The sequence below is a fragment of the Phoenix dactylifera genome, chromosome 6 (assembly GCF_051530095.1).
Source record: "Phoenix dactylifera cultivar Ajwa chromosome 6, Ajwa_hap1_PhDact_Kaust_v1.1, whole genome shotgun sequence".
Classification (NCBI taxonomy): Eukaryota; Viridiplantae; Streptophyta; class Magnoliopsida; order Arecales; family Arecaceae; genus Phoenix; species Phoenix dactylifera.
In genome coordinates, this window is record NC_143195.1 from 9,186,710 (window position 1) to 9,212,278 (window position 25,569).

Genomic DNA, 25,569 nt, shown 5'->3' on the forward strand with positions numbered 1-25,569 from the left:
GGAAATGTGATGATAAATAACTGCATCCTCACCATAAGGAAATCTAGGTTCTATCTTGTTGGAACATTCTGTAGATACAATATATAAACTTTCTTAATTGCTTTTGTGTCTGTTACTTTTTCTCAAACTATCTCTAATCGTTTAGATGCTAGACCAAACCTCTGTTTTTAAACCATCTTGCACAATAAGGTTTCGAATAAATGCACCACATTGCACGTGAACATATTGCCATTACCATGACCATCTAGCCTTTTCTCAACTATTTTTTTGGGGTCGGCTTGATGGATCTTCATTTGCCAAGTATTCCCATTTAGGGCCATCTTTGTTGTCATTCCAAGTTTCAGAAAAGGAGACGCTTTCGCGCATATCAAATTTGGATCCATTTCATGGTTACTGACATGCTTTTACGACTGGTTGTCAGTCTAGGATCAACCCTCCACCTTCCTCACCCAGGCTTGAGACCAGCCATGGCGGTGTAAGGAAGAGAGCTAACTTTTGCATGAGAATTCGTTTTCAAAGTTAGCTATGCATATCCATCAAACTGTTATTTGGTGAAGTATTATCTGCTATCATTGATGACAACTTGTCCTCAGTGCCTCCTTCCTTTAAAAGACTAGAGTTGTTCTTTGCAAGTGCAACAATGGTGCTTGGAGGTGGTATATGTCTAAGATTATAACCTTCTTTTGTAATTTCCATTTTTTATTCATGCAGCAATGCTCAAGTTGCCATTTTTTTGTGATTCATGTCCTCAACTCAGTAGCAAAACTAATCCTTAATGTAACCAACTATAGTCATGGATGTATTGCTTTTTTCTCCTTGTTATAATTTCTTCATATTACCTTTACCTGTATTGCCTGTGATTACCAGATATGGCTATTTGACTATCAGCTTGACAATCTGAAATGGATAGTAATATTGTTTTTGCCATTGCTCTTTTCTCTCAGAAGATCCTTATTGAACAAATATGATCAAATTGACATTTCTACGATCACTATGGTTTTGAAAAATAGCTTTTGATGTGCATTATGTTTAGGGGTCTTTGGCCTTTAAGCATATTTCAGTTTTGCATTTTGCTTCGGTGTTCCATTTTTCCCAAGAATATATGTTTCTGGACAACTTTCACATTTTTCTCTTTTCCCATCTGGCCTAGACCCTAACATACAGAGTAAACCCAATATTCTGAAAATTTTTTCCTTCTTTTTAAACTCGGGGATATGTTGAAATTAATGTCTGCAATTTTATCATTTCCTTCAACCAAAATTTGGTTGGACATTTTTACCACATTATGCTACAAAAATAAGATAGAATATTCTGCAAACTATTGATATTTGAAATTAGTGTAGACCATAAACTGCAGCTTAAAAACTTGTTCTGCATTATGACAACTCCAAAGTGTCTCAAAGCTGAACTCTGTGGGCCTTTAACCAAAAGAAATCTGAAACTTTGTGAAAATTCTGCTATTTCTTGGTCATTTTTTCATTTGTTTGATTTCGGTGAGGTAGATTATTAGGATTTTGCTAGTTTTGGAAAAAAACTATTAGTATTTCTATCTTTGGTTCTCGGAAATTGAAGAATGGCTGTCAAAGAGATAGAAAGGTGGACTTTAAGTGAAAGAATGATGCTCAGGAAGCAGCACCCATTTTTCACTTTAATTGGACTAGATTCTAGAGCAAGGATAGAGGAACTGTTCTAAACTGCCCTGTTCGGAGCGTACTGAGCCATACTGGCAGTTGATCGGGACGGTTCCGCCCATGAAATTGAGAAACTGGCGAAGGAGGGGGGGAGAGAGAAGGACAATGAGGAAGAGAGAAAGAGAGTGGGAGTGGGAGGGAGAGGAAGAGGAAGGAGGGAGAAAGAAGGAGAGGGCCGCGGTGTCGGAATAGGGTCGAGTGACCGAGGAGAGGGGGCTTTCGAAACCCTCTCTTCTTCATGTGTCAGAATAAGGGCGGAGCCCCTGTTTCAAAAGGAAAGGGGCTTCGGCCCTTTATATATTTTCTGAATATTTTTAAAGTGAAGTTGCATCCACTGACAACTTCAATTATTAATTTCTTTTTTTTAAAATTTTTTAAAGTGAAATCAGTAGCTGTGACTAACATCACTTTAAAAAAATTCAAAAAAAATATAAATGGGGCTGAAACCCCTGTTTCCTTTCGAAATAGGGGCTTCGCCCTTATTCCGATGCATGGTGGATAGAGGGCTTCAAAAGCCCTCTCTTGCCCCTCCTTCGGCCGTGTTTTGGCACCTCCGCTCTCTCCCTCTATCTCCCTCCCTTCCTCTCCCTCTCTTTCTCTCTCTCTCCCTCTCTTTCTTTCTCCCTCTCCCCCTCCCATTGCCTGTCTCTCTGCCGCCCTCTCTCGCTTTCTCTCCCTCGTTTCCTCCCTCTTCCTCTCCCTCCCTCTCCCTATCTCTTTTCCTCTCTCCTTCTCTCTTTCCTCCTCTCTTGCTGGTTTCCCTGTCGGTTCATGCTAGAACAGTATGGCACGTGGGCGTACCATACTATATCTGGCCTATCAGCATAGGTTCTGATTTCGATACTATGTTCCTTACTCAACAGAGTTTCAATTTCTACAATTTTAGCTGATTCAATGGTTTGGGGTCTACTTTTGGTATTTTTCTTGAAATATGTGACTAAATCCAAAAAGCAACAAGTATAATTAGGGAGAAACAAGAAAAGGTAAAGAAATAAAAAATAAGTGAAGAAAAATAAATCAGTCGTAACTTTATAATCTATTGTAGTTTTTATAACAAGGGATGTACTGTTTGGGTGGTTTTGTATTGAAGCAACAAAAAATAATTAAAATCTACAATTTTCAAAAAATCATGTTTCATGTGAAAAAAGGTATTATTTACTATTTGATGGTAATCTAACACATGATAACAGAAATGACTATTGTGTTTAAAATAGCCAAGATCATGTTAGAATTATTACCCCTTTTTTTTCTTTTAGATCTCTGAAATTTGACATAGAGATGGTTGTAATTTCTCAAAACATGCAGAATCTAAGTTTGAAATAGAGGAAATGGTTCCCAACACTTTAAAAGATAAAAATTATCAAAGTATAGCGTAAACAACCTATTTATATATAAATTTGGCCTCATATGTTAGTTTTATATGAAATTTCAAAACATGGTTGGCAACCAGTCATAAAAAAAAAAATCAAGCTATGTACAGAATCCATACTAAAAATTTGTCAAATGTGGACTTATAAAGCCGATCACCAGTATTTGAGACAAGGTTTGGTGATTATGATTTGGTTGTGACAAATTTAACAGAAAAGTTAACCTCAAGATTCAAGAGGCTATTTTGCGATCGAGAGATTTTGAGAAATTAGAGGGTAAGAGTGGTTTGTAGAGTGAACCTGTCAAAGAGCGGATGACCTAGATTTAAGTGCAGTTTTTTTAAAATTTGGGATCAAATCTCCTTTCTAGGGTGATAACTTCACAAACCAAAAAGTTTTAGGCGTATTTCATGATTTCCACTTATGGATCTTGTATATCAATCTTTGCTATTTCAAAATCTTGTTAATCTATATGAAACTTTTATTTTTTATCTACAGCCTTTGTGTTTTTTTTTTCATGAAAAATAGGTACCTTTTCTGTTCTATTGTGAGTTACAGTTAAAACCTTAATTTGTTAGCAATTAGATGTGCTTAGTCTCATAGTTTATTGCTATGTGTGAAGATACATACACTGCTCAATATTTTGATGAGGTAATCAGATTTTCATGTTCCCAGAAAGTTCTATAGAAAAACAGATTATTTTATAGCCAATCTCAAATCAATACCACTTATTTGTGGATACTGATTTGCCTTCTCTGCCACTTGGGAAGTGGAATATTATCAAGCTAGCTGGTTCTATAAAGAAGTGGGTTCATATTCTGTTTTAGTTTGGTGAAATAATGTAGCGAACATCCTTAAAGATGAGGCTGAGATATCTTAATATATTTTAGAAGGAATACATGTGGTGGTTGATTTTTCACCACAGAGAACTGCAAGGATGTGCAATTGTTTGAACCCTTGAAATTCTTCTTTTTCCATTGTTTTACATGTCTTTTCATCGCCATTTTTGTATCTGAACTTTTTTCTTCATGGTCTCATTGTTTAACTGTTCTCATTCTTTAAGTAACAGTATTATAATTTATCAAATTCTTATCATCATGTTCAGAATTTGGCAATTTAATCTGATCCTAGGTACTTTGCAAATGCAATAGGCTCTTAAAATATTTATAGTGGTTGTGCTTTGTAATTAAATGCCCTATATCCAAAACTTGTTTATCTATTAGGCAAGTCCAATGGATGTTTTCTAAAATCTTAGATTTATGTAAAAGGGAATTTCAAAGCGAACGTCTAAAACTTTGAAATTCTCTATATAACAAGAGTTTATACAAATGTTCTTGGAATTTCTATTAGTAACCACTTATTTGAATTTTTGATGAGAAGGGGTCAAGGAACTCTGAAACTAACAATTCAATTCTTGTACAACAAGCTCATTTTTCTATTGTTGAGAGGGATAATTCTCCTATCATCATGCTTTGGTCTTTTTATAACATCAACCACCCACATACACTATCCTTTGTTCTGGGCCTTTGTTTTTTCAATCGCTTGGTGATGTTGATGTGGCCCTTCTTATAACTATGATAGAGATCTTCCTGCAGATTTGTAGTTTGAGTTGCTTATGTACCATATCATACGACTGGTGAAAGAACCCTTTGGGGGTGGAGACCTTGCAGAACCTTTGGTATGCTATAGGAGGAATGGGTTCTTTACTGGTAGTTGCCAGATTAAATTTGTAGTTGACAACGAAAACATTAAGGTGAATCTTTTCAACTCAGATCTGTTACTGATTCTTTTGTCATCTTTGTGGCTGTAAGCTACCATGCAAAACAGTAACAACTCATTTAGTAACAGGAATCACTGTTTCTGTGAAACCAAATATCATATTTTGCATTCACTTGTTGTCATTGCAGCATTGTCTTCATCAAGGTCCGCCGTACCGGTCCGGATCGGCGTACCGGTGGCCGGCCGGACCGGTACCGTACCGGTCCGGACCACTTTCTTTCCCATCAAAAAAAAAAAAAAAAACCACAGCGAGGCGCTGTGGTCCCCCCCCCCCAAAAAAAAACACCGTAGGTACGAGGCCGGTACCAAGCGGTACCGGCCGGTACGGTCTCCGTACCGGCCGGTTCACAGAAGAAAACCGGAAATACCGGTTTTCATCTGTGTCCGGTACCGGTCAGGGACCGGACCGGTACGTACCGGCCTGTACCGGCCGGTACGGACCGGTACGGCATTCCTTGGTCTTCATGATTGTGAACTAATTTGTTACAAGAATCGCCGAATTGGTATTGGTAGGCGTACCGGTCTCCTTAACACAACATGCCGCTGTGGCACCGGAACCGGTGTGGTTCGCACTGGTTCATAGCCCCGTTCGGTACACATCAAGTATCGCTTGGTTCAGGCCGATTCCGGCCCCATAGGGGTAGGAACCGTTTTTTAATGCTAACTGGACTGGTTCGATACGGGCTGAACCGGCCGGTGTGGGCTGGTCCGGTTCAGCATTTCTTGATTTGTTGCTCAAGAACACATTCACATATCAAAGGTTATCAAATATACTCATATTAAATTTGGAAAGAAATAGAAAATTGATTTGAAATGGGTGCCATGCTTGACGTCCAACTGCTGAGTTGTCAAAGATTTTTGACATATCACACGGTTAATTGCTTGTAACATTTTTTAGGAGACTTGTTTCTTTATCTTTTTAGGTCAGGTGCATTATGATAATCTCTCTCTCTCTCTCCGCCCACCCTCTCCCCCGCACACACGCTTTTCTCTTTGTCTGTGTGTTCATGCATATGTTTGCATGTCCTTGGGACGTTATGTGCTTCAAAATATAGATAAATTTAGTAATACTGTTGGACAATTCTTTTTGATGGTTTTCAGCAGAATAAAGAAAATGTAAAAAAAAAATCATGGTTCTGTGCTGATTTGTATAGTTTCAACTTTCACACCACTTAATTTATGAAAATATATTTATTGAATAACGGACTTTCCTGAATGTTTTTATTATTGGTTTAATTGCAGGATGCAGATATCATGTGGTTCCGGGATCCATTGCCACATTTTTATCCAGATGGAGATTTTCAGATAGCTTGTGATCACTACATGGGTGATGCCACTGATCTAGAGAACAGGCCTAATGGGGGATTCAACTATGTAAAGTCTAATAACCGAAGTATAGAATTTTATAAGTTTTGGTACTCATCACGCGAGAAACATCCTGGATCCCATGACCAGGACGTGCTTAATTTTATTAAGCATGACCCATTCCTCACAGAAATAGGAGTGAGAATTAGATTTTTGAGTACTGCTTATTTTGGTGGGATTTGTGAGCCAAGCAAAGATTTAAGTCAAGTTTGTACTATGCATGCAAACTGTTGTATTGGTTTGGGCAGCAAAATTCATGATTTAAGAATTATGCTTGATGATTGGAGAAACTATAAGTCACTGCCACCAAAAATAAAGAGATTTCGCCTGTATTCATGGAGGGTGCCACAAAATTGCAGGTAAGATGGACATTTTAGATTAAAACATAGAATACAATGTGTTATATATTATGCTATATTACATGACTGATATTTATATTTCTCTGTGCATTCCTTTGCACTCATTTCTTGTTTCTATTTTAATCTGATGTGGTGACATGCTCATTTTCTTTCAGTCTTGCTGAACTACATTCATGAACAAATTTGCTTGGAGAAGATTGATAGATGATGTGCAGCTGTAAATAATTTACGCATGTTCCAATCTATCACTTTTTTAGAGGTTAGTAGTAAGATAGATAGTTTCGTTTTTCTTAAGTTGGTGCATGCATTATTTACATTAGATCAGTAAAACAGAATTCATGCATGTTCCATTGAACTATTTTTGTAAATCTTATAACAAAACCAGATAGTGCTGTCTCTTTTAGGATGCACTTGTGGTTCTATTACATGAATGTGACTGTCAGTACAGTTGTCTAGCCGTGTGACTACCAGATGTTGGACTGATTTTCCATGGCCAACAAGCTTGTTGTCTTTCTTATTTGTTACTCGATAGGTCAATGAGGGTTTTCATAATTGAGACATGTTTTCTTATGCTTTTTCACAAATTATGCTGATGATAGCCTTACCATTGGTAAATATTAAAAACTAAGGGCCTGCTTGGTAATGATCCGCTATATCTGGCAGGATCAGGAGGGGAAGAGAGCGCTGGAGGGGGAAGGAGGTAGCAAGAGAAGAAAGGAGATCACCGGTGTCGCAGGCCCAGTCCTCATAGGATTAAAGAAAACGACCACTCCAGGTCGTGGACATCGGGGCTCTCGACCCCTTCCCCTCTCCCTCTATGCTTCCACTACCTCCTCCTCTCCCCCTCTGGCACTTTCTTCCCTCCCGATCCAGCTGGATCGGGTAGATCGTTCCGCGCCCTAAATGTGTAATCATAATTTCTTGATCCATTGATTTATCTGTGGATAGCAGATGCAGTTAATTTTCCAGTAAATACTAGATTAGAAACTCCTTTTGATGAGTTACCAATAAACAAATGCTCAGTTCATCTTACCTAGATGGCTTCAATTTTGGAGATTTGCTATGCCTCACGTCCTGTTATCTTCTCGTTCATGTATTTTCTTGTACTTCTCTTTCAGTATGGTTTTTCTCTTTCGTGATTGCCATATTTCACATTGCAGGTGCATAGCCTTCATTGACGACGTGGTAGAAAGGCACCAGTTTTTTGTGGAATTTTGCAAGATTACATATTTCCTTGGTCTTTGCCACATGAATACTTGATTGGTGAAAACTGAGACCGGAGAATATCAAAAACGGGAAAACAGAAGAGGGGAACTACTGAATCCAGCAACTCGAGCATACGCGAGAAAGTTCTCTAATCAGGACTTGTATACTCCTTGCCAATATTTGTATCTGTAAAATTTTATATATTAGTGAATCTAAATAATCATTCATTTCCTTTTGCTGGTGATGCAGTTCCCGTTTGTTGCTCAATTATCATTGCAGATTCTGTTTGAATTTGGAGAAGAATACCTACATGTCAACTAGGCATTGTTGCAGCATGCTGCACCAGAAATGATTTTAATATTGTGGTGAACAAGTTCATGCAGCATACAGGCACCCTGTTTTGGGGGCTTGACATTCCATAAGTAGTCCTTAATCAAGGGACCTCATTCCTGATAAGATCTAAGAATCTCATCATCTTTGTTATGAGCATGAATTACCTTGCATTTGGAATAAAGCTAGTGCACTTCTTGATCATAGAAATAGCTCAGCACAGATTCATGCCTGAAACCATAATGATGGTTCAGATATCTTTTGAAAGTTGTAACTTACAGCAGCGTGTCTAATATGCCCATCTGCTTGTTTCACCCATATTTATAATCTCCAAAAGCAGTTTTTGTTTTCCTAATGGTCCATTAAGTATGCAAAGAACCTTGTTCTTTTACATGCAGGTATGGAACCAGGGACCGAGCTAATTGCAACATCCATGGGTAAAGGTAATGGAATATCGTATCTGAAGAGGAGCAGATAGCAGAAAAGGATCCACAACAAAATATTCATTTGCAACCATTCTCCCAACTCTCACTCAATTTGTTTCATCTGCAGATTCAACTGGTTCACAGCTTGCTCATTTTGTGAGTAATAATTTTGGATTGTCATATGGCTAGTAAATTCATTTTTTTCCAGCAAATAATTGTGTTATATTTATAAACTTCTGTGGTTCTCATTCCAGTAAACCCAAAAAACCAGGCTATGCAGGTGAGTCTGAAAGAAGAAAATGACTGAAAGACAAGCAAACATCTTCTCTTCTACCGGATGGAGCGACAAACATTATGATTTTGGACTTAAGAGGCCTCCATTATGTCTATTACTCACTATTATAATAGCAATCAAGCAACAATAATAATGCATCATTCCTTTCCATTGTCTATAGATATGAAATTTCAATAACACACAGCAAAATTTATTCTCAAAATAATATACAGCACGGTTTCGATAGCGCTGTTAAGCAAAACAGTAATGGCAAGTATTTGCCCAAATCTATCTAGAGAGGGGAGAGGGAATTTTAAATGTAAAATAATGACTTATAGCAGTTGTTATTTCCTGTGTTGATAAAAAAATAACAGATAAATAATGAGGCCTTCTGCTGAAATCACTATTCACCAAATAAAAGAATAAATTTCACTAGTTGGTATAAAATTACAAACTGAAACTATAAATCTAAACAAAATGCTAAATAGCGGCTATGATTCTGGTTATCTAGCACACATTACCATGATAGTTATTTAAGTATTTTTTTTCCGTAGTTACAACGTAACTGGGGGCTTACGGGCTGTCATAGCAGCAGTTATAATGTTGTAAGTCATTATTTTAAATCTTAATATACAGTGATTTGTAAAATAATATCTTTATCTTGTTATTCTTATTATCTATTTGTGCAAGTTGCTTATAATCCAGTGCGGTAGATCAAATATAATACCAGGGAAGGGCAGATTGAGGCCCTCTTGAAGAGAGAAGGAAAGCAGCCAACTTCGCTTTAGCCGTGATGGGGGAGTGGAAGCAGCAGGAGTGGAGGAGGCAAGCACAGGAATTTGCCTCCAGAAGAAGCACTGAGATGAGAATCTTTCTTTCCTTCTCTCCTTCTCTCCTTCTTGGCCTCTCCTCTGCATGCCCCTTCCACTGCTACTGCTACCTCCCAATTGAATCAATCTCTCTCTCTCGGCTCCTCTGTGATTTTGTTTGGCCGAAGTCTTTTGGGAGCTTCTTTCTTTATAGAGAAGAGGGTAGGGGGTGAGAGCAGTACAGTGGGGCAGTACAGTTAGGCTTGGCTGCGATTTGTTTTGTTGTACGTTACTTCTATATAGATGTTGGTATGTTTGTACTGCCTGTACTGCTGCTTGCTCACAGTCTCTTTCTGAAAACTCCCAAGGCTATTGGATCCCAAAGGATCAGTAGTCCTACTTGGAGGCTGTAGCTTTGAAATGTCTGAGACTGATTGTTTGAATCTAGTAGGTTGCTTTTTAATGGGAGTCATATTTGCTACTGATATGTCAAGCAAAATGGACATATTTAAATGCTGATTTTATAACTTGGGAGGCCAATTAAGTACACATCAACTCATAAAATAAAAAATTGGCAATCTTATAACTAGGAGGAAATTTCACGCTTAATGGGCAATTTTCTAACTAGAAAGAAATCTCAGACTTGATTACTGTAAAACATCAAAAATATCTAGGATCACAACCTGTATATTAGCTGGTTGCATGGACAATTAATTCGAAATTTTCAGAACAATAACCAATAGCAAGATTCCATAATATGAACCACCGATCACAAGCTCACATGTGATCCAATAAGGACAAAAAAACAATTGTTCTTGGAATATTTAGACAAACAAAAGAACTAAGTGCTGTAATTGGAAACATAAATACTACACTTAAAATTGAAGAATAAATGAATAGAACTCTTTTGACATCATATGAAAGAACTCTGCCATGCTTTGCAGTAGTGCGATTGGACTGTTCATCTATCAATGGATCATTCCTATTGTCTGGCGCTTTGAATGAGGAGGGAGCCTGAAATTATCCTCACATCCCTATCATGATCTTTCCTGCTCCTTTGCATCCATCTTCCATTGACATTTGGCACACGTTCTGGTTTATCACCACCGATTGGAATTGAAAGCTTGAACTTTCTTCTCCACCATAGCTAAAAAGCCTTTTGGTGATATATTTCTTATGTGGCTAAAAATCTTTTTCATGCTGCATTCTAATATAAATGCTATCACGTCCTAAATTCAAAACATAACACAATGACACAACCATGGTACCGAGGGTACAACCCACGGTAATACGAATAAAATAAAAGTTTCACATCCATCATCTATTAAATAATTAAATAAATATTGGTTTAGAGCAACTAAATTCAAATTTAAATATCAAAATCTATAACCTGAAAATTCAGAAAATTACTAGCTACAAATTTATAGTTAATTAAATAACTAAAATTTCACTAAAAAATCACCAAGCTTGTTAGCATGAACTCTAAGCGTAAACTATTCTTCATTTTTAGTAATCCTATTTGTCTGAAAAATAAATAAAAAGAAATGTGAGATATATAGCTTAGTAAGTAAAACTTACATTATCTTACGTGATCAAGCATAAGTTTTTTTATGAATAATTTATCATTTAAAGAATAATAAATATTACAAAAGTAAAGTATTTCATAGTACAATATAATAAAATAAGTGATAAAGCTAATCATGCATGCAATCATCAATATTTCATAAACATGGTTCCAAGTATATTGTACAAATAAAATTATAAATTATTTTTTATCATTTAGTTATATCATAGTTTAAAGTATTGCTCACAAATATTCGTGTTAAGGTCATTTTATGCCCAGAAAAGGGTCGTGATTTGTAATCGACAAATTATCATATTTCGTATGCTAACTTTATAACTATTGGCAGAACCATGTTTTATATGAAACTAGTTTCGAATGTTGATGTACCTCAATTCTAAGGGTTATTCGTAGCTAGTTGAGAGCATTTAAAATATTTATACTTTTCTTAAAACACATATAAATAGGTAAAAAAATACTAAATGATATGATAAGATCTGTGCTTCACAAATATGTTGTTTTCATTAAAATATTCATAGAATCACTTTTCATAGTAAAGCATATTTTCTTAATACATAAGCTGATCTTTTATTTTAAAAAAATATGGCATCATCATTGGCAAACCATATGCATGGAAGGCATGATAGTTTAAAAATTAATAAGGAGTGAAAGTTCTACTTACCTCTTTCACTTTGAATATTCAAAATTCATTAGGTAAATCAACTAAACCTATTTAAAATATCAAAATCCAAATTAGTTCCTATTCAATGACTTCAATAGTATTAAAATAACAAGAAAATAAGATGTTTGACTAGGCGTGCAATAGTTACAAGTGGCTCTGGTCTAAGTGATTCGATCAATGAATCATGAAGCAAGGACTCGATCAAAACCAAGATTATTCGTCAAAGATCATCAATAGGTTTCAAAGATATATACTCAACAAAGGCCATGGTGATCGTTTCGATAGATTGCTCGAGCACCAAGATGGTTCAAGGCCTCTTTGTGGGAAGAGAGAAGAAGAGAAAAACTAGCAAGACAGAGACTCTTCATTTCTCCTAGAAGAGGAAGGCAAGGCCGAAATTGTTGAAGACCCTACCAGGGAGTATGATTGGCGGCTGAAGGTGGTAAACAGCCAACGACGGTGACTAACCAACGAGAAATCAAAGGTGGAGGGCAAAAAAATTAGGGGAAGAGAGTTTTCTTTCTCATAGCCGCTCACTAGCGGCCGTGGAGGAAGGTAGGGAGGCGCTAGAGTCTCTCCAGCAGTCCGGCATCAAAAGTTGCTGGCTAGAAAAATACAAAAAGGACAAAATAGGGCGTAAAGGGGGTTTCTTATTCTTGGTGGACTTCCGGCGAAATCGAAGCCAATGGTGGTGTTTTAAGGCCCTGATGGGGACATCAGCTAGGTCCCCATTTTATTTGCATATTTGCTTATTGTTATTTCTGGGTTTATTTGTGTTTTAGGATTTATTTGGGGTTTATTTTATTCTGGGCTTATTTGCATTTTAGGGCTTATTTGTGGAGAATTATTTTATGTAAGGGGTTTATTTTAATTGTTCTTATGGGGCCCTATTTAAAGGGAACTTTATGTTGATTAGGGTTTTAATGAAGAATTAAAGATTTCTTTCCCCCACGTTTCCTCTTCTTCTCTTCTCCTCCCTTCTCCTTCTTCTCTTCTTCTTCCTCCTTCTCTTCCCCTCTTCTCCTTCTTCCATTTAAAACTTGGTCCGGCATCAACTTGGTATCAGAGCCAGGTTATCTGCCAACGCCCGGGGTCTAGCTTCTCTCTCTCTCGGTTCTCACCAGAGGCAAAGGGAAACCCTGTCTGCGTGCCCTTCCCACCAGCCGTCCCCACCGTGAACACCTCTACCACCCACCGCCAGACCACCGGTGGTTCTTCTGCGGTCTCCCAGAAGTTAAGCCGTAGCCGTCCGGGATCAAGCGTCACAGGCAAACAGCAAAAAAAAAAAAAAAAAAAAAAGTCTGCAGCCGAGAGAGAAGAAAGAGCCACAGTCCCTGTGCCGGATTTTCCCCCTCGCGTCCATCTGACTTGATCCCTCGGTCGTCGCCGTTGCCCCACCACCTGCAACCACCGGCAGCCGGTGTATGGCCGATCGTCGCCGGATTTCCGGATTCCTGTGGCCGCACGAATATTACGCCGTACGTCGACCACGGACACCGGAGCGCGTCGAAGGGCCACGTGTGACTCCCGCTGCCGGAAAGAGGAAGAGCGTCGCCGACCTGTTCTCGACCTTGTCCCTCGGCCCTGTCGACGCACCCGCCGACCACCGCGCACAAGGAAATCCCGGCCACCACCACGACCAGCCGCCGCCTGTCGCCGCCGACAACGGAGCCACTGTCACCGTTCCGTTCGGCCGCTCCGCAACCACCGCCGAAGCGGCCGGAACGCCCTCCCGAATCGATCGGGAGGTTGAAGAAGGAGTTACGGTAACGGGTCAGTTCTAAACCCGTTACCCAACCCGATAACCCGGGTCTCCAACAAAAAAAAAAAAATCACGTGATCTGCACGTGCCGGTTTTACAGTTATCGGAGCGGGTTTCATTCGAAACCCGAAACCGATAACCCGAACCCGTTAAGGTTCAAAAAAAAAAAAAAAAATCCCGTAGGATCACGTGACCTGCACGTGTTCCCAAAAAAAAAAAAAAAACTAACCTCTGTTTCTTTCGAACGGAAACCCTAGGGTTTCCGCCGCCGACGCCATTGCCGCCGCCCCCTGCCGTGCCGTCTCTGCTGTCGACGCCCTCTCCTCCGTCAACCGAGCCGCGCCGCCCCTGTGTCCGTGCCGTCTCCTCCTTCGCCGTCTCCGCCGGCCTCGCTCCATCTTCGCCGTCTCCGCCCGTGCCGCCTCTTGCCGCCGCCGAGATCCGCCATCGCCCGATTCCCGTGTTCTCCCTCCCCACCGAGCTGCACCGCCTTGCCGTCGTCGTCCCCGCCGCTCCCGCAACCGCCCGATTGCCACCACCGCTGCATCCTACCCTCCTTGCTTCGCCGCTGCCCCTCTGCTCACCGCCTCTCCATCGCCGTCGCACGCCACCGCAGCTCCGCCCCTCCTCCTTACCACTGCCGACCGCCGCCTGCCGTTTTCTCCTTTCGCCGAGAGGCACCGAGCCCCTTCCCCTAACTCCATTTTTCCCCACCCCCTGTTGCAGTCATCCAAGCCACCATCGCGGGCTTCCTTGGCCCGCCTTCCACCAAACCCTCCCGTCTGGCCCTGTTGCCACTTGTCCAGCAGGCCACCAGCCCAGTCCGTCTCTACGGCCCGATTCTGTCCGTCAGCCCAAGGCCCTTGGCCGCAGGCCCTGTTTCAGGCCCAAGCCAGGGTGTTCTTCAGCCCATTTCAACAGCCCAGGAAGCCTTGTGCTGTAGATGCAGGTCCAAAACTCCAGCTAGCTCTGCCCGGCGCCAACTTCGTGTTCGAGACTCCACGAGCAGACGATTCTGGTCCACTGCATTCACCACAGGTAATAGGTTCTTCCTCCTTTGGGCTTGCTTATCTAAATATGTTCTAGTTCTCTTGCATGACAGCCCTATTTTGAAACTTATTTTCTTGTCAAACTGCAAAACCTAGAACATTTTCCACCACACCCGTCCTACCTACCAATTAAATCTAAATATTAAATTAGCACACTTTAGTGTCAGGACATCATCAACATCCATAGATCAGATTACTTTCAGACTTTGAATGACTGTAAAACGTGTTTGCAACCTAACTTCTTATAGTGACTAATTTTCTACTTTAATTCTGAAATAACCAAAGTACAAATTAGTAACATTTAATTTTAAGTTATTGTTGCCCAGAGATGGTCACCCAAGAGGGGGGTGAATTGGGTGTTTTAAAAACTTTTTGACTATTTAAAAGTAAAACACACAAATATAAAAGCTAAAGCAAGAATAAAGCTATGAAGACAACCAATCGCAAACACAGGCTTTTATAGTGGTTCGGAGCCTCCACTGCTCCTACATCCACTCCCCAAAGCACCTTTGGGAATTTCCACTATAATCCACGATTACAGTACGGTAGTTTTGCGAGTTCACTACCCAACTCGTTGTTTTACACCGGGCTCACAACAAACCCTAAAACCCCCAATTTAACCTAGGCTTGGGACGCCTTTCCCTTGTTCCAAGTCCCTTGACTGGAATAAGCACAATGTTAAAAGAGTTTTACAAACAATTGGAAAGCTCTAAATAAGCAAATATGACAATGATAAACAATAGAATCCGGAAGAATCCTTTTGCCGTTGGAAGCGTGGGAAATGGTGATTCTTCCGATGTGGATCGCGTAGGTTTGAGTGTGAGCTTTGAATGCACGAGCGGAAGAGAGTAGTTGAGCTTGAAATCACTTGGAAAGCTTGAAAGCACTTGATTTCTTCACTTGAATGCACTAACTCCCTTGAACCTCTTTTTCTTTCTTCTCTCTTGAATGATTTTGCTTTGGGTTGGTGAAGAGTTGTTTAGAAGCACTTAAGAGGTCCCTTTTATAGCCCAAAAAGCAAATATAGCCGTTAGAGATAAAGTGAAGGAGATTTGAAATTCAAACCAAACCTGAAAAGTTGTCAGTCGCGTCCCAGGCGTTCCGGGGACGTCTCCGCTTCAACGAGAGACGTCTCGGCTACAAGATTTTACTTTTTACGTTGTCTGGGGACGACTCGGCTCTTTACGGGGACGACTCTGGAATTGTACCGTTTGAATCCTTGCCTTTCTGATTTGCTGAGAGGGTCGTCTCTGCACTTTACGGGGATGTCTCGGCTTGTTTGCACTTTTTGAATGGGGACGACTCCGCTCCCTCGGGGACGACTCCGCTCCCTCATCTCAGAAAAACATGTCTTCTGGAATTCCCTGAGAGAGTCGACTCCGCTCTTTCAGGGGACGTCTCCGCTGCTTTATCACCGAAAAAATCATTCTCTGGAAAACCCTGAGAGAGCCGTCTCCGTTATCTAGGGGACGACTCCGGAGATCTGCTTTTTACTTGCGGGGACGACTCCGCGTATGGTGGGGACGTCTCGCGCATATCTCTTGAAAACTGCCTTTCTGCCGCCACTGAGAGAGTCGACTCCGCTACTGAGAGAGTCGACTCCGCTATCGCGGGGACGACTCGGCAGGTGCCGGGGACGTCTCCAGACGTGCCAGTTCTTCCTGTTTGTGCCAGAGACGTCTCTGAGACTATCAGGAGACGTCTCGGCTGTCCCTGAACTTTTTCTTTCATCTCAAAAAATTCTTCAATAAATTCATAAAAATTATGGGAACTTGCCTAGACATTTCTTAACAATATTCTTAATAAAACACATGAATTTCTCAATTAAATTGTTAAGATAAATGGAATTATACTCTAGTGTTTTGTATTCATCAAAATCCATTAGGGGGTCAACAATCTCCCCCTTTTTGATGATGACAAAACACTGAGTATATGCAAAATTCGAAATTTAAACATATACACAGTATTTGCTCAGATGTACAGGTATAATGTTTTGATTAGAACTAGATACAATGTGAAATGAAATATTGATGCTAAAGATAATTGAAAGCTAAGTTCTTTTTGACTCCTCCTTTCTTTTCGCCAATATTCTTCAATTTTATCTCTTCTAATTCAACTTTTAAGCATGAATTTTGTATTTTGCATTCCAATGTATCCATATTGGTTCTACTCCCCTTATCCATATTGGTTCTATGGTTCTACTCCCCCTTTTTGTCATCAACAATGAAGGGGACAAATTATCTGTAGGTGCTTAAAGCATACTTCCTAGTAAGATTCAGCATATTTCCATGAACCACTCAAGAATATTCAAGTTGTGCTCCCCCTGTCCAAGTCATTTCTATTAATGAATTCAGTCATTCATATCACTCCCCCTTTGTTTTGGAATTCATTTCAGACTCATCTTTTTGTTTAGTATAGTTATCACAAGATGTGCTCCCTCTGTTTTATATGCATTGTTTCTTTGTATCAAATTTGAACACTCAAGGTATGTGATAAGATTTTTATGGCACATCACAAAATCACATACACAATCACATACACAGAGTTAGAAATGTACACAGGGTTTCAAAAGAAATTGTATGTCATTCATATGTCATTGTAAACCTTTGAAGTCAGTACATAGTCAAAAGAAGAAATCATTACAAGTATTGATTTCTAATACAAAAAGTGTTTCAAAATAGCCTAGGGTTTACAAAAAGAAGATCCCTAGATGTTTACAAAACGTCCCTTATCGGCGACGTTGCTCATAAACCCTACAAGCTGCATCTATAAAAGCATTGATTGAATCCATTAGGGTCTTAAATTGATCTCCCTGTGACTTGTGGAAGGCTGCCACAAGTGCTTCAAATTCTTCAGTTGCCATTTCAATCCTCCCTCTAAGTTGGGCAACTAAAGTGCCCACATTGCCTCCTGGGCTTGTCAACTCTTTGAGACTCTTGGAAATGGTCTTCAAGCTGTCCTTGAGCTCAATTGACCTGCAGGTTTGGGTGGCACCCACACCAATCATTTCTTGCGTTGTAGCTTCAATTTGAGCTCTAACTTCCTTCAGCTCTTGTAGAAGCCCTTCATGTGAAGCTCTGATGGGGGCCAACTCATTGGAGATCATGGATCTCATCTCCTCCCTCATCTGCTGGCAAATGACAGATGCTAAGGTGCGCATCTGATCCTCTGATAGGAAGGAAGGCCCACTGACTGGAGGAGGTGGTGGCATGGATGTGGAAGGTCCAGCTGAGCTGGAGGGTATATCAGGGATATCCATGTGGCTAGGTGGAGGAGAGTGATGGTCAGACTCGTGATGTGGGATCTCAGGCTCTAGGGTTTGTGCTTTTCTTTTTGGAACCTTGACCCAAGATCCATCTATCTTATGAAACTCCATTCTTCTCATTGTGCCCTCATTATAGTAGTCGGTGTTTCTCAAGGGCTTTGCAGGTTCATTTTCGGAAATGTGAACCTTAAAGTGTTTGAAAACTAAGGTAAAGATCATGCCATAGGGTAAACTAAACCTAGAATACCTATGACATAGGGCAATGTAGTTTAGCATGAGTCTAGGGAGGTTTAGAGAAATCCCTAGTAGGATATGGTGCATTATAACTAAATCTCGCTCCGAAACAAAATCGAAGCGACCGGTTTTGGGAAATAAGACCCGGTTGACAATACTTAAAAGTAATCTCATTTCGGCGTTTAGGTCTTGGGAGTTGACAACATCAAGAGGGCCGCAGTCCTCTCGTCCTAAAAGTAAATTTAGGGCTGACTCCCTTTGGGGATGTGAGGTTGGAGCCTCACCGTCCTTAGGAATTTGCAAGACAGTGGATAGGACATCTTCATTGACTTCTACTAATGTCCCCCGGACATATGCAGTGTACCCTAGGTCCCCTAAGGCCATATTGCTAAAAAGTTCTCTAACTAGGCCGGGGTAGGTCGAGGTATTAAGGGTACAAAGGTGCTCCCACCCTTGGGTTCGGAGTCTCTCTCCAATAGAGAACCCCTCATTATCTAAAAATGAAAAATCTATATACGTACCGGTCGTGACTGTGCGATTTGCACAGGAGATGGTTGTGGTTGGCGGAGCAACCGGAGGAGACGGCGCGGAAGGTTCTTCCCTCCGTTCCTCACCGTCGGCCGCTGCCCTAGGTCGCCTTCCACGGGTCGTCCTAGCTCTTTTGGGTGCCATTGAGTGGAAATCCTAAGGAAATGTGGAGAAGGGGGCTAGGGTTTGTGATGGAGAACAAGCGGAGGCTAGGGTTTTTGGTTTTGGTCGGGAATGAGAGAAGATAGCTCGGGTCGGCTCGAGCTGTTTCACTTATTTTAAAAACCCTAGTTCGGTCCCCGAGACGTCTCCGCGACTAAGGCGAGACGTCTCGCCTGGGGGGACGTCTCTGCGATTTGCCAGAGACGTCTCCGGCACTGAAAAAATTTCAGACTGAACTCTATCTTTTCTCAATTTTTGTTTAATCACCCTAATCAACATGATCTCTTTTGATAAACTCAGAGTGAATTTGTTTGTGATCCTCCCCCTTAATAATACATCCTATAATAATTTGATAATGATTTTTGAATTATTAATATTGAAATGAGGAATGTTTGACCAAATTTCGAATACCTATGAAATAGGCTCTGAAAATATCTCCATAAAGAGTCCAAGGGAGGGTAACCATCCTCCGGAAAGTCAAACAGTTCGTCATTTAGCTTAGATGAATTCATGTTTTCACTTATGTTTACTTTGAGGTGGATTACTAGTTTGAGTAGCAAAGCAATGCAATACAAATTCAATTCATTTACTAGGATCATACAAGCTCAAAGCATTCCTTAAGAAGTTGAATCTATCTTTACAAAGGGGCTTTGTAAAGATATCGGCCAATTGATTTTCAGTGCATATATATTCAATCATCACATCATTTTTCAGCACATGATCCCTAATAAAATGATGCCTAATCTCTATATGCTTTGACTTAGAGTGTTGAACAGAATTTTTTGTTAAATTAATTGCACTTGTATTATCACATTTAATTGGTATATTATCCATTTTGATACCGAAGTCTTCAAGTTGTTGCTTAATCCAAAGAACTTGGGCACAACAGCTTCCAGCTGCTATGTACTCAGCCTCAGCTGTGGACAAGGCAACTGAATTTTGTTTCTTGCTAAACCAAGAAACCAAATTAGCACCCAAGAATTGACATGTGCCACTTGTGCTTTTTCTGTCGAGTTTGCACCCGGCAAAATCAGCATCGGAATAAGCAATTAAATTTATGTCAGATTGTTTAGAATACCATAAGCCTACATTAGATGTCCCTACTAGATATCTAAAAATTCTCTTAACAGCTTGCAAGTGTGATTCCTTAGGACATGCTTGGTATCTAGCACACATACAAACACTGAATAATATATCTGGTCTACTAGCAGTAAGGTAAAGTAAAGAGCCTATCATACCTCTGTACAATTTGCAGTCTATACTTTTACCTTTTTCATCTTTGTCAAGCTTGCAACTTGAGCCCATGGGTGTGCTGATTTCCTTTGCATCCTTCATCTTGAATTTTTCCAACATTTTCTTGATGTATTTGGATTGACTGATGAAGATGCCTTCCTCTGATTGTTTTATTTGTAGCCCAAGAAAGAAGTTGAGCTCACCCATCATGCTCATTTCAAATTCTCCCTGCATAAGCTTGGCAAACTCTTGACACAGATTATCATTAGTAGCACCAAAAATTATATCATCCACATAAATTTGCATAAGCAATAAGTCATTTCCTTTTCTTTTGATAAAGAGGGTTTTGTCTACATTTCCTCTCTTAAATTTGTTTTCAATTAGGAAATTACTTAACCTTTCATACCATGCCCTAGGAGCTTGCTTAAGTCCATACAATGCTTTATGCAATTTATACACATAATCTGGATGTAAGTGATTTTCAAAATCTGGAGGTTGTCCTACATAAACTTCTTCCATTATATAACCATTTAGAAATGCACTTTTTACATCCATTTGATAAAGTTTAAAATCCATGAAGCATGCATATGCCAAAAGTAATCTAATAGCTTCTAATCTAGCAACATGAGCAAAAATTTCATCAAAATCTATTCCTTCCTCCTGATTATATCCTTTGGCCACTAGCCTAGCTTTGTTTCTTATTACTATCCCATCTTCATCTAGTTTATTTCTATATACCCATTTGGTGCCTATAATTGATGTTAGATGTATGCCCTAGAAGCCAATTTGGCTGACACATTTTTGATTCTAGGGACATAATTTTGTACTTGACTATTTATTATTGAATAAATAAAAGACATTTTTCATTCATATTGTTTATGTGTCTATGAATCGTCCAAGAAATTAATAAGATGATGATACATATTCTCAAGAGTTGAGAATTTGAGCCATGTATCATTGGTGATTAATTTCTAAATGCTCCTGATCAATGGATCATCACGAGGACGGTGATCGATCCGATCAGTGCACAGATCATTTTCCTTCTGGATGGACGAGACTTGAGTCCACAGTGTAGGGACACTGAAGTGATAGTGCAGGTGCTTGTTAGAGAACAAGGGTACTGAGCGTGACCAAGACAAGAAGTCACTTGGATGTCTATCCACTCGTCAGTGACTTGCTTGATGTTGCAGTAGTGTGACTGGTCCTTTGACCTGCGGTGCTTCGGCTACTCACAGTGAGATTATTGTAGTTTGACTGCACACATACATGGTCTCTAGCCATATGGGTCCATGCAGTGTAGATTGGCTGCAGTAGGTTCACTGTAGGAGTAGGGTATGCACCTATAAGGAATCTATCGACCTTGATAGAAGAGGAGTGATCCTATGTGATTTGTTAGACTGAGTTCTAAGACCTTGGCCAGGGCAGTAATATAAAGTGGAAAAAGAGTTTTCCACTATCGAACTCGAGTCGAATAAATCTTGACATATGACAGACGATGGGGTTTGACGAGTTGTCCATGACCTCCGTCCTGTAGGGATCCACGATAGTAGGACTGTATCACATGTTAACTGCACCTAGAGGTTCATCATTCCATTCTGCTGGGTAGCCACTACATGCTGCTAGGTGTCACTGGTGGATGGTGGGACTCATAGGGATTATCTTGATGATCGATAAACCCTAATGAGTTGAGTTGGAATCGTTCCAACCCAATGAAAGGAGTTTTCAATGATATTGAGATAGAGATCACAATATATCTCACTACCAGTCAGAATAGAACCTATGGGGTCACACACACTAGAAGTATTGACCGATCCGATGGTTGAAATTGTGATTAGGAATCACAAGAAATCAATTTAATTGATAAGAAGTTGAAGAAGGAACAAAGGGAATTAATTAATTGGACTTAAACACAAATCCTACTTCGAATAGGATTTCTAGAGTCACAATTGGATTAGGACTGGGAATCCTAGTTGGAGTAGGACTGGAATTTCTACTTGGAATAGGATTCCTACAATCCTAATGAGATTAGAAATTTTGAATTAAAATTGGATTCCTACTTGGAGTAGGATTTCTAGAAATCCTAATTGGATTAGGACTTCGGATTCAAATAGAGTCCTAATTGGATTAGGACTAAAATTAAATACATCCTAATTGGATTAGGACTCCTTAAGTCTAATTTAATTATTAATCTAATGAATCAACATGACTCCTAATTGGATTAGGATTGAAGAGTTCAATTAAGTCATGATTCATTCAAGTCCTAATTGGATTAGGACTAGCGTAGATTGAACCCAAATTTGGCTAATCCTAATTAGATTAGGATTAAACCATGAGAGAGGCACCTAATCCTCTTTGGAAGAGGATTGGGTTAACCAAGTAAGAGGGGCATCAGCCCCTCTTCACTTAGTTGGTGCGACATGAAGAGAGAAGGGGGCCGGCGCCCCCTCTTGGAAAGTAGTCAAGGGCTCCTAACTTGTAGGAGCCCTTCATCCTTATTAAAGGAGGACTAGGGCCGGCGCCCTAGATGAACCTTTCTCCTCTTCATCACGTGGCCACCCTCTCTCCATCTCTCCTTGGTTCAGCCGCCATCAGCAAAGGGAAAAGAAGAGGAGGCGTCTCCCTCCTCTTGGTCTTCTTCCTTGGCTTCAGCGCGTGTGAAGAGAAGAAGGCTGCGAAGGGATTTGATCTTCTTCCTCTTCTTCATCCTTCTTCTTCCTCCTCTCAAGTGCAATCAAGAGTTGATTGAAAGAGAGGACATCAGCCATCAAAGCTATCTCTGCAAGGGAGCTAGCACCCCGGTGAGATAGAGAGCTTGGATCGGATCCTGCTTCGTGTGGATACCCGTAGAGGCCGGACGTTTGAACGGCTTCAAGCGAACCCTCTTCTAAAAACCACGAATTCAGATTTGTGGTGATCATCTACCCGCGCAAGGTGAAGATCTGATCTTCCTATTAGTTTTAAAAGTTTTAATTCTTACCTAATTACGAAAGGTCTCGAAACAACGTTCATGCGATGAACGTCAAACCCGTGCATGCCTCTTCCGCTTTCATCTGAAAAATTTTTGAAATATCAGCGGCATGGGCGGATTCCCAACAGTGGTATCAGAGCCTAGACTTCGTAGATTAAGGTAGGAATTAAATATCTAAAGGCATATTAGATCTGAAAATTAAATGATCATGCATGCTGAAAAATTCTGCATGCAGATTTTTCAGGGGTGCTGATTTTTTACATGCTGATTTTTATGTGATAAAAAGATGATTCTAATTGCATTGTTAATGGGATTACAAAGTTTAGAATCATGATTAGCATGATCAGCGACCTATGTCATGATATAATCAGTTAGTTTTCAGATCTGAAAATTATAATTGTTGCATACGGTGATGATCATAGGATTCAACCCCTTTTGGTATCAAATGTAATGACCTGCGATGTGATCTGCGATGTCATGTAATTTTTCAGATGCTTGCATGCATCTTATTTGATGTTTTGAGAGGCCTGCGTGCCTCCTAAAAGGAGATGTAATTTATTTTTATTTTTATTTACATCTGGTTGTATTTCTGTGATGTGATGTACATCAACGATCAAGTTGAAGCAAAGGCATGAGATGAACGGTGATCCAAGCGGTTGATGGCGATGGGATCAAGGGTTGATCAAGGATCGAATCAAGGAGGCTTGGAACCAATTCAAGAGTTGAAGACCACTTGATCGATTGATGTGCATGTGCTTGTAATACGACCTAATTAGAATCCATGATCATCACCTAGTTAAAGTTTAGCTTTAATTTGATGCTGCGATTATAACTGCCTGTGATGTGCCGTTTGCATGTGATGTGAATGCGAGTCGGGTAGATAGGTTTACATGTGATGTAGCAAACCCAATTGAGACCTAAATCAAAACCTCCTCAATCAAGTCGAGAGTGAACCGACATGAGCAAGTCATATTAGATTAATTGATCTAATTGGTGTCTAGGAAAGCATGAAAGGTGGTTACTTAATTAGGACCTTACTCTCTGAGTAAGGGGAGCCTCCCACCTGCTTACCTGGCCAATTGTTCGATTACCTCTTATGAAGGGCTCAAGTTGCAAACACTAAGACCTGATTAACCAATATTAAGTCAATAGGTCTTCCACTGTAGTAGAGCTGCTAAGGCCTTTCTGATGTTGATTTGTCTCGGCTGGACACAGTGGTCAAGTTGCATCGGGGGGCTGGACCTCTCTATAGACATGAGATGTTGTAGGGTAAAGGTGGGGTTGGGCACCAATAACTGTTAGGTGAGGACCCAATGACGACTTTATTCCTACGGTTATACGGTGGGTCTGACTTAACTAAGAAATGGGACCAATAACTGTTAGGTGAGGTCTTCATGGCTTAGAGACCAAGTTACACTGCACCATGCTTGAGAAGCATTGTACAAGAGTTGTACACTCATCCATCTATGTGTCACCAATAACTGTTAGGTGAGGTGGCATGTAAATCGGTGGGACCGCAGTACCCACTAGAAACCCTAGTCGTGTGGGGTTTCCGTCTTCCTACCAGGGGAGTGTGAGGAATTCGAGAAAATAGTGGGAGTCACATTTGTTCTAAAAGACCTTAGAACAGATTAGGATCAAGTACAAAAGTCTAACTAGAATCTTTACTCTCTGCAGATACAATGTCGGCTTCAAACCCTTTGACCCGAATTCTTAAGACCAACCGATTGACCGGAACCAATTACAAGGACTGGCTTAGAAATCTCAAAATTGTTTTGGACTGTGAGAAAATAGGCTATATACTCGATTCAGATATCCCCACACTACCAGCACGTCCTACTGATGTTCAGCGTGAGATGCATAAAAAGTGGTTGGATGATGACATTAGAGTAAAATGCTATATGATGGCATCCATGTCTAATGAACTCCAATGCCAGCATGAAAATATGAAGACTGCTAGGGAATACTGGCACACCTGCAAGAGTTGTATGGTGAGCAGAGTCGCACAGCTCGTTTTGAAGTGTCCAAAAGGCTTTTCAAAGCGAAGATGCGCGAAGGGCAGTCTGTCCATGATCACGGTCTGACCATGATCAAGGACCTAGAGGAGCTTGAGAAGCTCGGTATGGACATGCACAAGGAATTACAAGTGGATTTGATCCTACAGTCACTTCCTGATTCATTTGGTCAGTTTATAATAAACTACCACATGAATAAGATTGAATGCACTAAGACTGAACTAATCAACATGTTGGTAACTGCTGAGGGAGCCTTGAAAGGTTCAAGGGGCAATGTCCTTGCTGCTGAGTTGACTTCTGGTTCCAAGAGAAAGTCTACTTGGAAGAAAAAGAAGCCTGCTAAGAAGCAGAAGAAAGACAAGAAGCCAAAGAAGGAAGTTCAAAAGAAAAAGGCTAACGACAAAGGAAAATGTTTCCACTGCAATGTCGAAGGCCACTGGAAAAGAAACTGTCCTTCATACCTCGAGAGCCTGAAGAACAAGAAAGGTGACACACCTTCAGAAGG

General features: G+C 40.3%; 1 protein-coding gene across 15 annotated transcripts in view; it reads left to right on the top strand.

Moving 5' to 3' along the window:
- The window catches only part of LOC103697205 (uncharacterized protein At4g15970-like), a 33,416-nt gene extending 23,343 nt beyond the window's left edge, over window positions 1-10,073 (top strand). For 2 of the 15 annotated variants that reach the window (XM_088723262.2, XM_088723263.2), the window contains exon 3: window positions 6,080-6,565. In XM_088723262.2, coding sequence (XP_088579388.1) covers window positions 6,080-6,565 — 486 coding nt within the window. Of the gene's footprint in view, window positions 1-6,079; window positions 6,566-6,716 lie in introns of those variants that run through there. The other 13 variants (XR_015987856.2, XR_015987857.2, XR_015987853.2 and 10 more) reach the window with 13 other exon arrangements.
- Window positions 10,074-25,569: the final 15,496 nt, after the last annotated feature.